The following is a 14,371-nucleotide window of genomic DNA, read 5'->3' on the forward strand; positions in this document are numbered from 1 at the left end:
GCAAACTGCCAGTGTTTCATCACCCTCATTGTAAAAAATTTCTTCCTCATGTCTAGCCTGAATCTCTAGCTGAGAAACCCTCTCAGGTTTTTCCTTAAACTTTGCACCAAAGAACATCTAGATGTTGGTTTTGATACAGAGTTGATGTTTCATCATTATGGTTTAAGCACCCCTTGAGATAAGCAAGAACTCCCTTCTCTCTGTGTTCAACCTGTGGCTGTTAATCAGAGATGAGTCACTCCCAGTGCAGATCACACAACCTGCTTGCAGTTCTCCCTGACCCTCTTGTGCCAATTTGTCACGTGTATTCCTGATCCTGTGAGGCTGCCTGTGCCAGTGAATTTGCCACTGGTAGAGCTTCAAACAGGCACAAATATGGTTGCAAGATGAGGACCTTATTTTATTTGTAGTTGGTGTTTTCAAATAAATATTAATCAGTTTTCAGCATACAGCAATTTTGAATTTACTAGAGGAATGCAGTATCATTCAAACTGAGATAATATAACCACTGAAGCTTGTAAACTGTGTTGTTAATTAGACCATGTGTTTTTGATGGACTTCTTAAAGCTATTAAAATTTACATGTTGGGGATTGAAATAATTAGTTCTCTTTCATGTGTTTGACAGAATTGTGAATGGCATTTTAAATTTCTTTCTTATGGTTGAGCTGCTTTGAAATGCACCAAGAGGGAGAATCTGTATATCCTTCAGTGATGTGGGTGCCATGTGCTTGTTGAAAATACATACCTTTCTTTTTCACTATATGCTTTTTTAAAAAATCTAAGCTGCTGTGGCTGTAAGGGAAGTTGCTTGCATTTGAAGTTGTCATGTAAATTAAAGAGTGCACTGTGCTGATAAAAAAAGAAAAAGGAAGACAGCTTCTTTTTTAGCCAGGTTGTAAAATAACTCTTTTGCAGAGCAAGAGTGCAATTCCTGGCAAGTAGTGGCGTAAATAAAATAATGCCCTTACTTGATACTCTTGTAGATCAATACAGAATGTGACTGTCTGTTAGAGAACAGTTATTTCAAGACCTGCATGTATTTGAAAATCAAAGAAAAAAGATAAAAGGAAAAATCTTTGCTTAATAATTTAGAAAACAAATAATTTTATTCTGTTTCTGATCTTCATTTATAGCACCAGCAACAAGTGGTGCAGGCTGTGGAGCGTGCCAAGCAAGTGACCATGGCAGAACTGAACGCAATCATTGGGGTATGTGGTCTTTCCGTTTTAGCTCTAATAGTGTTTGTAAATAGCTTTTCTTTTTCTTTCTCTCTTGTATGAACTCATTTCCATCAGGTGGGCAAAAGTTGTGGGCAGTGGTGAAATTTAGTAGCTTGATCTTCATAAAAGCTGGTTACTACCTGAATACTTTTGCTTGCACTTTGCCGAGAAGACTAACAGGGTAATTAATGTCTGTGTTGTGTCCATTCCCTGGTATCTATTTTTTTGTTGTCCTTTATGAGTAGCGTGGCATCCTTTGTGTACCACGTGCCGGTCTGCTTCTGCAGCCACCGTGACAGATAGCCTTTGTACGACACACTGCGCATGAGAAGCATTTTTCACATCCTTGCTGCCCACGTCTTTTTCTGTGTGGCGGCCTAAGACTGTGGGTGTTCATCACACTTTTCATTTTTACATTAAAAAATAGCTGTTGCTTTAAAAAAAAAATCCGCAACCAAAATTGATGGCAAAACTACTTGTCACCACTGTGCTCATAGGTGCCTTGTTCCTAGTCATCTAAAAATAGGAGTGTGTGGAGCCCCTCTGGTAAAAGCTTTATTGCCAGCAATATTAGCCCAGTATAGCAGTCTTGTGAGGTTTTATGGGTGTGGGCAGCTGGAGTGTTTACATTTTACAACTGGAGAGGAAAGGCAAAACAATGAAAACTGTGGCTGTTCACACTACATAAAATAAAGGTGAGAAGTCATATCTTAATCATTTCTTAATAGCACATTATTCACATGTATAATTATGCAGCTGGTGCAAGCAGTTGTTTAAGTTATTCTAATGAAGACACTACAACTGTACTTCCCATCTTCTGCGCCCTCCCAAATGCTTTTTCTTTTGTGTATAGATTATACATAAAAGTCTTCTTCTTTTTTTTATTCAGTGTATCAAACACACTTTGAAATGCTAATTATTCCATTTACTTTCATTAAAATTCAAATTGCTGAGTGAAGATGTGGATAAGGGTCGCGGAATAATCAATCTGAAGTGAAGATATTGCTTCAATTATGCCTCTGTCTTTTAGCAAGGAAATCAGGACTCTCTGATCATTGCTGACGGTGGTGTAGAGCAGCAGTCTGATTGTAGCTTGTTTTTAATAGGCTGTTTCTAACTCTGTTTTGTGTTCCTCTGACCACAAGAAAACACTGGTAGTCAATTAGAAGATATAAATGGAAAAGAGTAACCTTTATTTCCTCTGAAGTGCCCGTTAGAAAGAAGGGGGTGAATTGGAGCGAGTCATGTAGAATCATGAATAACATTTGTTGTACGTCTTTTATGCTCCAGTGGGGAGAGTGGGAGATGAATAATTTCCCAATTAGTTTTCATTACCTAACCAAAAATATTGCCTTCTATTAACATTCTTTGCATAAAATAAGTAGCTAAAGGTTGGCTTCTTTGCTAAATAAGTTTTTGTATATCTACACTGCATGTATGTGCGTAGCATGGGTGTATATGTGCACATACTGTGGTGTGTGTGTGTGTGTATATGCACACGCATGCATATGAGTACTGCACAGTCTATTTGTGTAGATTTTTGCCGTTTACTTTTGTTTGTGTCAGGGAAACTGCTAAAGCAATTTGCTTTCTAATAAAGAATAATTTGATTGATGTAGAACATGTGAATTTATAGATACTGGCTATTACACTCATTATTTAAGTTTATCCTGCTTTCATGAACTACTAAACCACACAGAATAAATACGAGCAGAATAGACACTTGTGTGGGAGCCTGGCATAAACTTCTACTGGTCTTGCCCCATCAGCCGGAAGTACATTTTCTGTTTGTTGCTGTCTGAGTTCGTCTCTTCAAGTCAGTTGAAATTCTATTGCTTCAAATTTTTGTAATAACTGAATTTTGGTTTTGTGCATTAAAATAGGGCAGCTCTCACCTCCCTCATCAGACTGATTTTTACCTTGCTCTACTACCTTTTTCCATTTTCCTGATTTATGTTGAGCTAGGAAATGCTGTCTGGACCTCTTTTTAGTTTTAGAGAAACAGGAGCAATACAAACTGAAAATTCTGTGTTCCTCGGGTTTGAAGAGAAGTAATCCAGTCTTTAAAAAAATGAAATAAAAAGGATAGCAAATTATCAAAGAGACTTAAGTTCTAGTTGCATGAATACCCACAATAATGTTATATCTGCACTTAGAGAGATTTAGACTCTGGAAATGCAGCATGGGACTAAAAAGGACTCGTCATACTTTATGAAGTGTATACCAACAAAAGCAAAACAAAGAATGTAATTAGAAATCATAGCTTTTCCATATCTAATTATGTGGTCTTGCACCGTTTTGCTGTTTGATGAGTCTGACAGCGTTTCTCTTCTGCCAACCCTTTTATTTTTTAAAAGCCTCCAAAGTTGTTTCCTCTTCACATTTTTAAAAATACATCTTTTAGTTACCCATTGAACTGTGTAGCAGGCAAAGAGAGAAGCAGTATTTGAGTTTTTGAAATACACCTGTAGTTGTGGGGCTCTATTGAGTTCACCTCACCTATGCTGAAACCCTCTGGAGTTTGAACGGAGGGACCCTGCATTTGAGTTTAAAATGGATTTTGCCGCAATGGAGGATGGCGCAAGAAAATAATAAAATGTGCACGAATCATGTGTCTCTTTGTGTTTCACCTGTATGTATTTTTGTATGAATGTGCTGTGTTTTAAAGGAATCTGATAAAGCACCTTTTAACTTTGCAATATTATTCTATCTTCATTGGTAAATGAACCAAATCACTGATCCGTGCAGTTTAAATGCAAAATACTGAAGTGAGCCTGGAATCCAGAGAGACGGCTTGTTCTCCTGACAATAAACTAGTTGTGTTTAATGGAATGAAACACAGTTATAATGACTTCTTTCACAGGTCACGTTCAGTTTAAAACTGTTGACGGGCCGAAACAAGTTAAGTATCATCTATCTTCTTCTGGAGAGATGCAGGGAGAAAAACTAAATGAAACCTAGGTGTCATAAGCATGCTGCAGGACTGTAAATCTGCAGCAGGCATCCAGGCTCTGCACCTGGTGTCGTCCACGCCGCGGCATTCTTGCATGGAGCTATTTGTTGTGCACATCCAGAGCTCCTTTCCAGGTTGGGTGTCTCAGGACGAGCAGAGTGATGTATCCAGCCCATCATGTCACGTGCCGTAGCTGCCGTGTTTTTACATTAGAGTCTGCAAGATCACACTGTTGGAACAACACACAAATTGTAGCCTTAAATCAGTAATATGATCTAATTAGGAGTGATGGTTTCATTTCCTGTATTATTAAATTGACTCATCTAGCTCTCCTAAATTTTTGTTGTTGTTGCTGTTGTTTTTAATCCGTTGTACTATATAATCAGAACATGCTGTGTGAATGTGGTTACATTTTAATAAGGGAACCAGGGAATTAACTTGTAACTTTATAAGAATTTTATCAGAGTGGTGTGCTTTTTGATTTTTATTTTTCATTTTTTATTTCTTCTGTTTAAAATAGTCGGTTGTCAACTGCAGTTGGATAGTAAGGCAGAAATGGAGGCTAGTGCTTGTGTGCCTGTTTGTCACACAGAGGGAGATAAATGTACCAAAAACTTAAGAACAGGTATGTGATGGTGTTCAAAGAAAATGCGGTTTAGCACAAGAAATGCTGAACCTCAATTTTTAGCAGTGACATTTTAATGATAGGAAGTCTGCAAAATTATTTGCCATCAATTGTGAAGGCAATAACAAGCCTTGGTGGTTTTTCACACCCTCTGTGTTAAGTGCTTTCAGAATGACAGCGTAAACTGTGTTGGAGAACTCCAAGGAAGTAAAACTGATTAAAATGTTCATGCTTGAATGGTGCTGATGGAATAGTTCATTTGGACTTTCTCTACCTCCTGCAGCTCAAGCTGAAATATTAAAATTCAGTGGATTTAAATCTCTCTCCCCTCAGCTCAGGAAAAAAACATTACATTTTAATAGGTTTTAAACTCATAATTCATTGGTTTGGAGCAGCACTATTAAATCTATTTAAATATTACTTGTATTACTAAGGAAATGATTTGAATGATTTTTCCTTTACCATTCTATACATCCGAGTGAAAAAAAGAATACTTCGGTTTAATTTTTAAGCATTTTATTATGTCATTTTTATTATCTTCTTTAAAAATAAGCAAATGGCAGTTACTGAAAGAAAAGGCTTCTTCTGTATTGTTGCATACAATCATCAAGCTATAAAGTTCCTTCCTTAATACACTGCTTGTAACAATTTCTGCCTTGTGTTTGAGGTGAGGTTGAGGTACTTGTCTGACCCATCTTGAAAGGTGTGTAATTTTGGGTTGCTTTCAAGTGAGTAGTCCATTATACAGCTCTGGAGAACAACGCCTGTTTAAAAAAAAAATAACAGTGTGCCATCACAGGCATAGAAACCTTTGCAAGTGGCACAGTGCAGATAAGTGTATGCAAGTTGTAATAAAAACTTGGCATCAATGCTTCTTATTGCTGCTGTGGCACCAGGGTCTGGAGCTCCGGACGCCACATGCCAAGGGATTTTGTTCACATTGATGCTTAACATGAAGAGGCATCTCTGCGTTGTTTCTGCCTCGCTTGCCCTGTGTGGAAGAGCGAGAGGGTTTTCGTGGAACCAGTGCAGCTGAGGGGGAATGCTTTAATTCCCATTTGTATGGTGAAGTTTCTCCAACCCAGTGTGTGCATTCAGAAGCAGGTGCCCCAGGGAGGATACGGAAGGGAGGCAGAATGAGCAAATATGTGTAGGACGGGAGCAACAGTCACCTCTCTCTTCAGCTCTTCTGTGTTGCTTGTTCAAAGGTGTATTAAGTGGTGGTTGAAGCTCAAATGCTGTAGGAACAAGTTGGCCACATGCCCTATATTATACCCAGTTTTTTACAGTGGGAAGGTGGCAGAGAGGGCTAACTTAATGGGTACATGCTTTGATTTGTCTTTGTGTACCCTAAAGAAATGTTGAAATTCATTCCTCCCTGTTTAATTTTGCTGTTTGTATGTTGAGGATGTGTGATGATGTGGTCCTGCAAATTCTTTGACGCTGCCTAGTGCCTGGAATTGAATTGTAGAAGGAATTGTGGATATAGAAGGCTTTCGGGTGAGCACTTTTTTGTTTTGAATTATTCATCTGAAGTCTGGCTAGGTTAAAGGCACCATGGGGTTTTTTTTTTGGGGGGGAAGAAGTGTTTTGTAGGGATTTTTCTTCTCCCTTTATTCCCAGATGCCAGCTTCAGAGAGAGCCTTGCAGGTGAGGCCTAATTTAAATAAATCTCCTCCATATGCAGCTTTATCCTGATTTAAAGAAGCTGAGAATGAGGCACATAGTCTTTTTGGGGATTTTTGGAGGAATTAATTAGAATGTAAATAATTCCAGGTTCCATATTTACTGAAAAAAAAAATGCTTCAAGGCTGGATTTTAAATAATGTTGCTACACTGGGAATGGGCTGCCACTGTTTTCCTCTTTTTCTCCTATTTTCAGTAGCTGTGGTAGGTACTGAATTTATATTGGTCTATCACTATAGGAGCAGTCAGTAATGTTGCAGTGTGAAGTGCAGACCACTTATTACAGCTCACTGCCAATATGCTGATGCCAGAGGCCCTGCTCGTTATGCTTAAGTAAGTGCATATGACATGAGTGTTACGGCTCACATACCGTATCTGATCAGGCAGGAGAGCTGACTTCTGCCTCCGTGTTCTTCAAGGTTTTCCAAACCCTGGCACCAAAGCTATGTGACCACCATATCTTTTTTGAATTAAGATTAATCACAGCAGATACGAGAAGTCCTATGAAGAATTTCCTTCATGGTCTACAACAGGAACATATGCAATATTTTATTTATGACTTCTTATTGTGTGCTCTCACTTCATACACAGTAGAAAGGAGAAAACACTGTTGCTAGGGTGGTCTGTGCTGCAGTGTATGGAAAACTGTCTCCAACCACATACAGATTTGTGACACTGCATCGGACTCTTGGTCTGTTATGTGCTATATATTACCTTCAATTATGACCTTACACCAGTGCTTTGGAAAAGAAGAAAAAGTCTATAAAGGATCTGTTTGGTTTGGAAGTATTGCAAAGGCAGGGATTTCCCAAAAATGCTTCATTGCAAAATCAGCAATGTTAATGTACTCAATGGAGATGCAGCCCATTTAAATGTGTATCCTTACTGTACAGCATAGTCTAAAAATTCTTCTTATTATTGTGTCCTGTTTTGATACCACAGAGTGCTGGTATCACCCCAAAACAGATTTGTCATCTACACTTCTTCTCAACCACACTTGTAGGCTGCTGCCTACAGCTGTGATTGTGGACCAAAACTCCATACAGTGGATCAGTTAAGCATTTGCTTTTCTTGAGGTATGTGGGTAATTCTTTTGGTGTCTTCAATCTTAAATGTAGGCTAAAGCAGGGCCTTTAACACTTAACTGGGATGGACTTTAAAGTACTGCATAAGGGAAGTGTTTCCAGATGTTAAGTTCATCCAGGAAGAAGGAATGTAAGAGGTCTTAAATCTTCACGTTGTCTGATAATTTAGACTGTTTGACTTTTGGTAGTGAGATAGTTCCTTGCTTAGTGTTCAGTGAACTTTTCACAGGCACTTCGTTAGTATATGAGTGCATCACAACCATTGATGAACTTACCCCAGTAACTTTTCTGAAACGGGAGTACTGCTTTCCCTGTTCTACCTTTGGAAGAGGCTAAAGCAAAGAGAACAAGTGGTCTTTCCACAGTCTTGGAGCTGCAACTTAAACCTAGGTGATTTGATTTCTGTCAAGACCTTCCTTTATCAAAGCTGCCATGACTGGGAAACTGCACTAAAGCAAAAGAAATCACTTTAAGTTTCAGTTATTTGACTAATGGGCACTACATTGAAGAGACAGAACACTACATCTGTCAGTGAAATCTGCTTGGAGAGAGATAATGGTATCCACATGTCCTAACGCCCAGTGTTGACCTGTGGGAATAGCCTGCTCACCACCAAGAGCAGCAGGTGTTACGCTGCTCTGCACAGGAGCAGAGTCTTGAAAGATGCAGAGCGGGTTGAAAGAATGGATCAATCCAAGCAACTCGGATTTTTTATCCCAAGCAATTTTCTGAAATCCAGCACAGTGTGTGTTAGTGTGTTGTAAGCATGATGGAACATAGTATTAGCACTTACGGAGTTATGGAGCCTGTGCTTCTCAGCAATTGCTATCCAGAAATTTGAGTTGCTAAGGATTGGCTTTAAAAGATGCATTAAAGTAATGCATGTGTGAGACACATAAGATGCATCTCTTTTATGCTAGGGCTACATGGCTCTTAGACTATACCTTGAGAGGAAGCTTAGAAGTGAATTATAGTTGCCACATTAAAAGCTCTGGTGATATAATTACTTATGGATTTAGCAACTCAGGTCTCTCGGTGACCAGTGGCATTACTTCTAGCTTTTATTGTTTAATTCATTATACACCTCAGATGGTACTTTTTCACTTTTCAGTAATGTTTATATAGCTGAGGGTCTCAGAAACTTGTTCATGTGAGGACCCTAGAAGGTTATTTAGAACACTGCTGGAAAAGGCATAGGCATCACTCTCATTTTCTGGTTCTAAAGAAAACGGCCAAGATTCACAAGGTCACAATAGGGACTCTGCTTTTCTACAGTCAGTCCAGAGGAGAGAAAGTCTCTTCCCAGAGTCCGTGGGTTGGACATGAGTGGAGCACTTGGTAAATATGGCACTTCAACCAGCATGTACCTACCTGTCCAGAGCTGATTTTTGCCATCTGTTCATCCATAACAGAAGATGCCCATTTGCTGCCATCATTACTCTTTTTTCTCTGCATTGGTCTTTGTGAAAATGTTTTGAATTGGTGGTTTAATTTCATGCCACTGGTGCTCTGTATCATAAGACCTTGAGCTTACTTGCATTTGGTGCTTTCTGCCTTCTCTTGCAGGCAATATGAATTTTCTTTTCCTTATCTTGCAATTGATGTGGGAGAAGGAAGGAAGGAAGGAAGGAAAAGAGAGGTTAGGTGGCATGATTTATGCAAGAATTTCTGCCCTTTATTAAATGATAATAAAAAGTCTAATAATATATGATAATAAAAATTCTAAAATTTCTAATTCTTCCTCGTTCTGCCTCTGATGTGAAATTGAGATGGAGAGGAGTCCTGCAAGCTGATGAAGGAAGTACTGAACTCCCAAGATTCTGCGGGAAGCTGGGGACTGGGATTTTCCTTTGTTAAAATACTAGCCTTTTTTTACCACAAGTCTTTTATTTTTCAGTGGGTTGTGTAAATTTTTTTTTGAACTTTTGTCCTCTGTCTGTGCTGTTTCACTGAGTGAAAAATAGTCATAAGGGGGGAAGACAGGAAAAATGGTGAGACATGTATTGTGACAGATGTTGCTGTGTATATGATTAAGAACAGAGATGTGCTCTCCATTTATTGCCTTTCATCCCACAATAAGATTCGGGAGTTGACTTTTTGTTCCTATATCACTTAAAAGAACTTTGAGGTAATTTGTAGATACATGAATCTGATAGTTTCTTTGTTATTTATTGAAGAGTTCTAAATGCTTCCTTTCTGATTAATGACAACCATTGATTTTTTCCTTCCCCTCATAGTTTTCCTAGTAGAGCTTGCTTTCCTCCTGTAGAATCAGCATCCTCAAAGGCAGAAATTACTATTCTCAGAGAGTAAGAAGCTCAGCATTTTTGTTTGTTTGGGGTTTTTAAAGTTTTTTAACTATTATTGTTTGTCTCCTTCTTATTCTCTCTCCTTTTTTATTGTTTTTCATTCTTTTTCCTAGATTTTATCTAACCCGTGCATTCATTCCCCTTTGTGAACAGAAACGTGTTTTCTAGTCCATCAGCTATGTATAAGCGTTTAGAGCTCCTACCAGTCTCTGATACCTTTCTTTCACACTTGGCATGTTCATTTGCAAAATGATCACTCTCCCTTAAAAGACTAAGAATAGTAGGTTACTCTACCCCACATCGGTACCACAGTTTCTTTATGGCAGATTAATCATATGATTAATGCATATAGCTCCAGGACCATTCCACTGGAGGAACTGCTGCGTGACTCTCTTTGTAGGCTGTTTTATCGTGTTGTATCTTAACATCAGAAACCCCTTTTTTTGTAATGGTGTGCCAGCAGAGAGAGAACTGTACAAAGGAAGTACAAGCAGTGCACGTCATGTCAGGGGTGCGAACAAGCATGATAGATGAAAATTCATACCATCCTAAGCACACTTACAACTGTGTGTGCCAAAGGACTTCCTTTTCTTGCTGATCTTTAAACCATTGGTGTTGACACTGTGTACTCTTGAGCCACTGTTTTTATGTCTTTATTTCCTCTTCATCTTGGTTACTATTTTGTCTGTATGCTCTCTTACTAATGATTCACTCTGAGCAATCAAACACTTAATCTAGCAAATTTCAAACAAACAATGAAGCTATTTTATCCAGATTTTTGAGGTCCCCTCCCAGCAGCATTGCAGGTATGGGTAGTGCATGCGTGTCTGTAGACATAAAATACCTTTTTGAGACATTAGTTTGTTAATGTTAGAAATGGCTTCAGGTTAGAGGAGTGTGTTCAGGTTGTTTGGATAATGGCTGTGAGCTTTCAGGGTCTGTAAGATGGAAAGTGGTAGATTACTGTGACACAGAGCTGCTTGGAAAGTATCCAGTAAAAACTTGAAACTTTTCCAGGAAAATAGGCTTTGAATGTGCTGACTGTAACAAGAGAGCATTAGAAGCTAATTTGTTAGTGGGTTTATTATCGCATTTTACTTTAAATTTGATCTCTTAAGATGTATTGGGAAAAGAATTAAGCTGAGCATCAATATTGAGAATTGCAGCTGTAAAAATTAGTGATACTTAGATAAAAACCTTTTGCAAAGCCTTTTTGTATATTTGTTAAGATGTGGCTTTGGAGTTATTTTACTCTTTACTGTAAAATGCCTAGAAGAATACACAAAAAATTGCAAACAAACAAACAAAACCAAAATATTAGTAGCAACCAGATGTTATCTTGATTTAACATATGTTACTATGTCTTGAGAATTTTACTTCAGTTTTTACTACCGAGCTGATTTAAATGACCATCTTCCTAAACTTACTACTAAAACCAACAGTGTCTTACTTTTTTGGCTTCTTTCTAATTGCTCGGTTTACCCTTGCTGCTATATTTTTTGTGTGTTAAGGATTTCTTAAAAACACTGCAATTTGGTTTATGGTTCTGTAGTGCACATTTCTTGGTAGCTAACTGTTGCTGGTTTTATTTTTAAATAGTTCTGGAAAATTTACAGCATAATAAAGCCTGGGGTACTGCCTTTGCAAGTTTTCACCTGCTATGCATTGATGCTGAAAATTTATGCTTGGCTTTACGGATGCTGTAGTCACTGTGATGAGATTGTCCAAAGTTAACCACGTGCTAACAGTTCATAAATAACATGACTTAGGTTAACAAATTAAAGAGAAGATGGAGGAGTGGGAAGTGAAAGCATTACAGCAACATCAAAAAATCGTGTGGTTGCTCAGTTGGCTTATTTTCAGGCTTTCCTTGGAAGATTTTAAATTGTGTCAGATTTTATGATCTAAATTCGTGGTGCAAGCAGAAACAAATGTAAACTTCCTTCCAGAGTGGCATATTCTGTGTAGGGAGAAAAATCTATCAGTTGTCTTATTCCTCCATGTCTTTAGCATTTTGATGACTAGAGGAGACCACCTTTTTTTACCACTTTGTATCACTAACCTGATGCTCAGTGGGTTAAAGAATTGCCCAGGTTTTTATCACTTTCCCTGTAACTAGGCAGCTATGTACAGGCCACCTGGGTAGCAGATTATCACCAGTGACACCCGTGGGCGCTGGAAAAGCAAAACCAAGCTGTGAATGTCAGGGGCATTTGAATTATAGTAATAGATTTCAAAGGTCTGGAAATGGCATTTAGAGATGCACTGCCACTTTGTCTTCACCTTCTTGAGTATGTGTATCATCAAACAGTGCTGTGATTGTATACTTTTTTTTTTTTCTCTTTTGCTCTTTTATATTCTGTGAGCAAAAGCCTGCCCAGTGTTTAATTTCAATTCTTGTCGTTTTTGTGTCCTACCAGTGCCTCACTTTTGCTGTTGGTCATCATGTTGGTGGAGCTCATAGTGCAATTCCAGACCACAATCCTTCTCCTGTTGTTGGGTTTGTAGTCTCACCCCAGTCTAAAAACATGCACAATGTTGTCTGTGTCTGTGTCACACATGCATGTGGGGCTGTACTGGAATTTTGGGTGTCCGACTTGCTTAACAGTCCAGTTTTTGTACCAGAGTGTTTTCTTTGTGCCATTACAGTGTGACTAAATTGCACTGAATTTCTGCTGTATCAGTGAATGACACTTTTGTCACTGTGGGGGCCATGTTCTTTCCAGATTTCATGTTCCCATTGTTTTCTATGGAAGAGCTTGGTCTCCTCAGGGAAGTTCTTCATGGCAGGAAGGCTGTGGGTTCAGGTAATTTTTTTCCTGCTCTCTCCAGTTATTTTCAGAGTTCTCTGCAACTCACAGTGAAAATGCGTTGGTTCTTGGCCAAGAGGGACTGGGCCAGCCAGGCTGTTCTGGGTGATCTCAAGCCACAAGGCACTGAGGTGTCATTACTCATGCAACTCTTAATGCCTGTATTATGTCTAGGAGGTGTTAATGATGCTCGGTACATCCAAGGTGTGGTCTGTGCTGCTGTCTTCAGAGGTTCCCAACAAAGAGCAGTAGAAAAAGGGATTGCATTTGCAGTGCAGTTTTTTTTAAGCTCTTTGAAAACCATCCTGTACCCAGAGCAGATGGCATATAGTGCAGATTGGGTAGGTCAGCAGGCAGATCTGTATGGATTGTACAGTACTGCACAAGGAGTGTCCCTTGCCTGGTATACTTTGATAAACAGTGAAACAGTTAACAAGTTGAAAGGTCTGTCACCGTTGATATTCTCAGGCTCTTCTCAAAGCCTTTGCTTCAAGCCACGGACAGATTCAGGCAGACATCTTCTCGCTGTGATTTATAGCACGTTCTCAAACAGGAACGGGAAATTCCTTGTTTAAAATGAGACTTCAGAACACAAATTATTTTGTCTATTCCTTTTCTTTCTCTTGGTTTCCTCCTCCCTCCCCACATCAGGCATGCCAGATTGTTCCATTGCTGCAAGGCAGCCCCATTCAAACCGTGAAGCTAAACTGTTGGCTCTTGCTTCGTTTTATTGTAGTTAATTTAAAATTCTGAGAAACAAAGCATCCTTCCATAAGAACATCAAGCAAGCAGAATGTGTTTGATACTCTCTACAAGAAGGGGCACCTGCTGGAATGACACGGGCTTGCAAGCAGGGAGAAGATTGAGCCTTTCCTCTGCCACCTGGAAGAACCTTCTTTCTGGTTTTCTTTTATGTGGGTGATGGTTTTTGTTTGGTTGGCTGGTTGTTTCCTCGCTCTTCTTTTTGGATCATTCCCCTCCTTTCCATTGCACTGATCTGGGTCAATGACATGTGCATGCCACTGCCAGTCTGCTTCCACCACCTGGGTTGTATTTCTAAGAGCAAGAGAAGGATCTGTTCTTTCATAGGGTGATGTTGAGGGAGGCGTGCGTGCAGTGTGCTGCTTGAGTTACTGATGTGCTGTATGCGACTCGCAGGCTTTCACTTTCAGCTCACCATTATGTAAAGATTCACGCTAGGGAGGGGAGGGAAAAATAAAGTGAAGAGCATTTTGTTTCTTGATTATTTAAAGAGCTGGGGTGCAAGGTGGGAAGTTAATTTATGTTCAAATGGAAAACAGACAAAAGGAGGACCTGAATCTTCACAATTAAGAATTTAAAATGGAGTGTGTTTATGCAAAGTGCGTTGTTTTTATTTCTTCTTCTGAAGTCCTTTATACAGACATGAAGTGGGGAGAGAGCAATCCTAGGGGACTTCTGACTCAATTTACCCTCAGTCCTGAGCAGGGACTTCTTGTAAACTAAACCCAAAATTTCAGAACTAATCTAGTTACTGTACAAACAGAAATCAGTTGGATGGTTAATGGGCAAGCTTTAGACCTGAACGCATCTCTCTCGGAACATATTCAACGTAACTTTGTCCGCCTTTTTTTTCTTTTTTTTTCTCCCTTGCCTTCCCATTGAGTAACAACAAACAGTCTATCTACTCCACTATGGTTAGT

General features: G+C 39.1%; 1 protein-coding gene across 3 annotated transcripts in view; it reads left to right on the forward strand.

The window, feature by feature from the left end:
- Nucleotides 1-14,371, forward strand: part of LOC136114788 (transducin-like enhancer protein 4) — a 98,593-nt gene that overhangs the window by 40,121 nt on the left and 44,101 nt on the right. For 2 of the 3 annotated variants that reach the window (XM_065860358.2, XM_065860359.2), the window contains exon 6: nucleotides 1,135-1,209. The exons of the other annotated variant lie outside the window; for it this stretch is intronic. In XM_065860358.2, coding sequence (XP_065716430.1) covers nucleotides 1,135-1,209 — 75 coding nt within the window. The remainder of the gene's footprint in view (nucleotides 1-1,134; nucleotides 1,210-14,371) is intronic. 3 annotated transcript variants of the gene reach the window in all.

This window comes from Patagioenas fasciata, chromosome Z, assembly GCF_037038585.1.
Source record: "Patagioenas fasciata isolate bPatFas1 chromosome Z, bPatFas1.hap1, whole genome shotgun sequence".
NCBI classification, from domain to species: Eukaryota; Metazoa; Chordata; class Aves; order Columbiformes; family Columbidae; genus Patagioenas; species Patagioenas fasciata.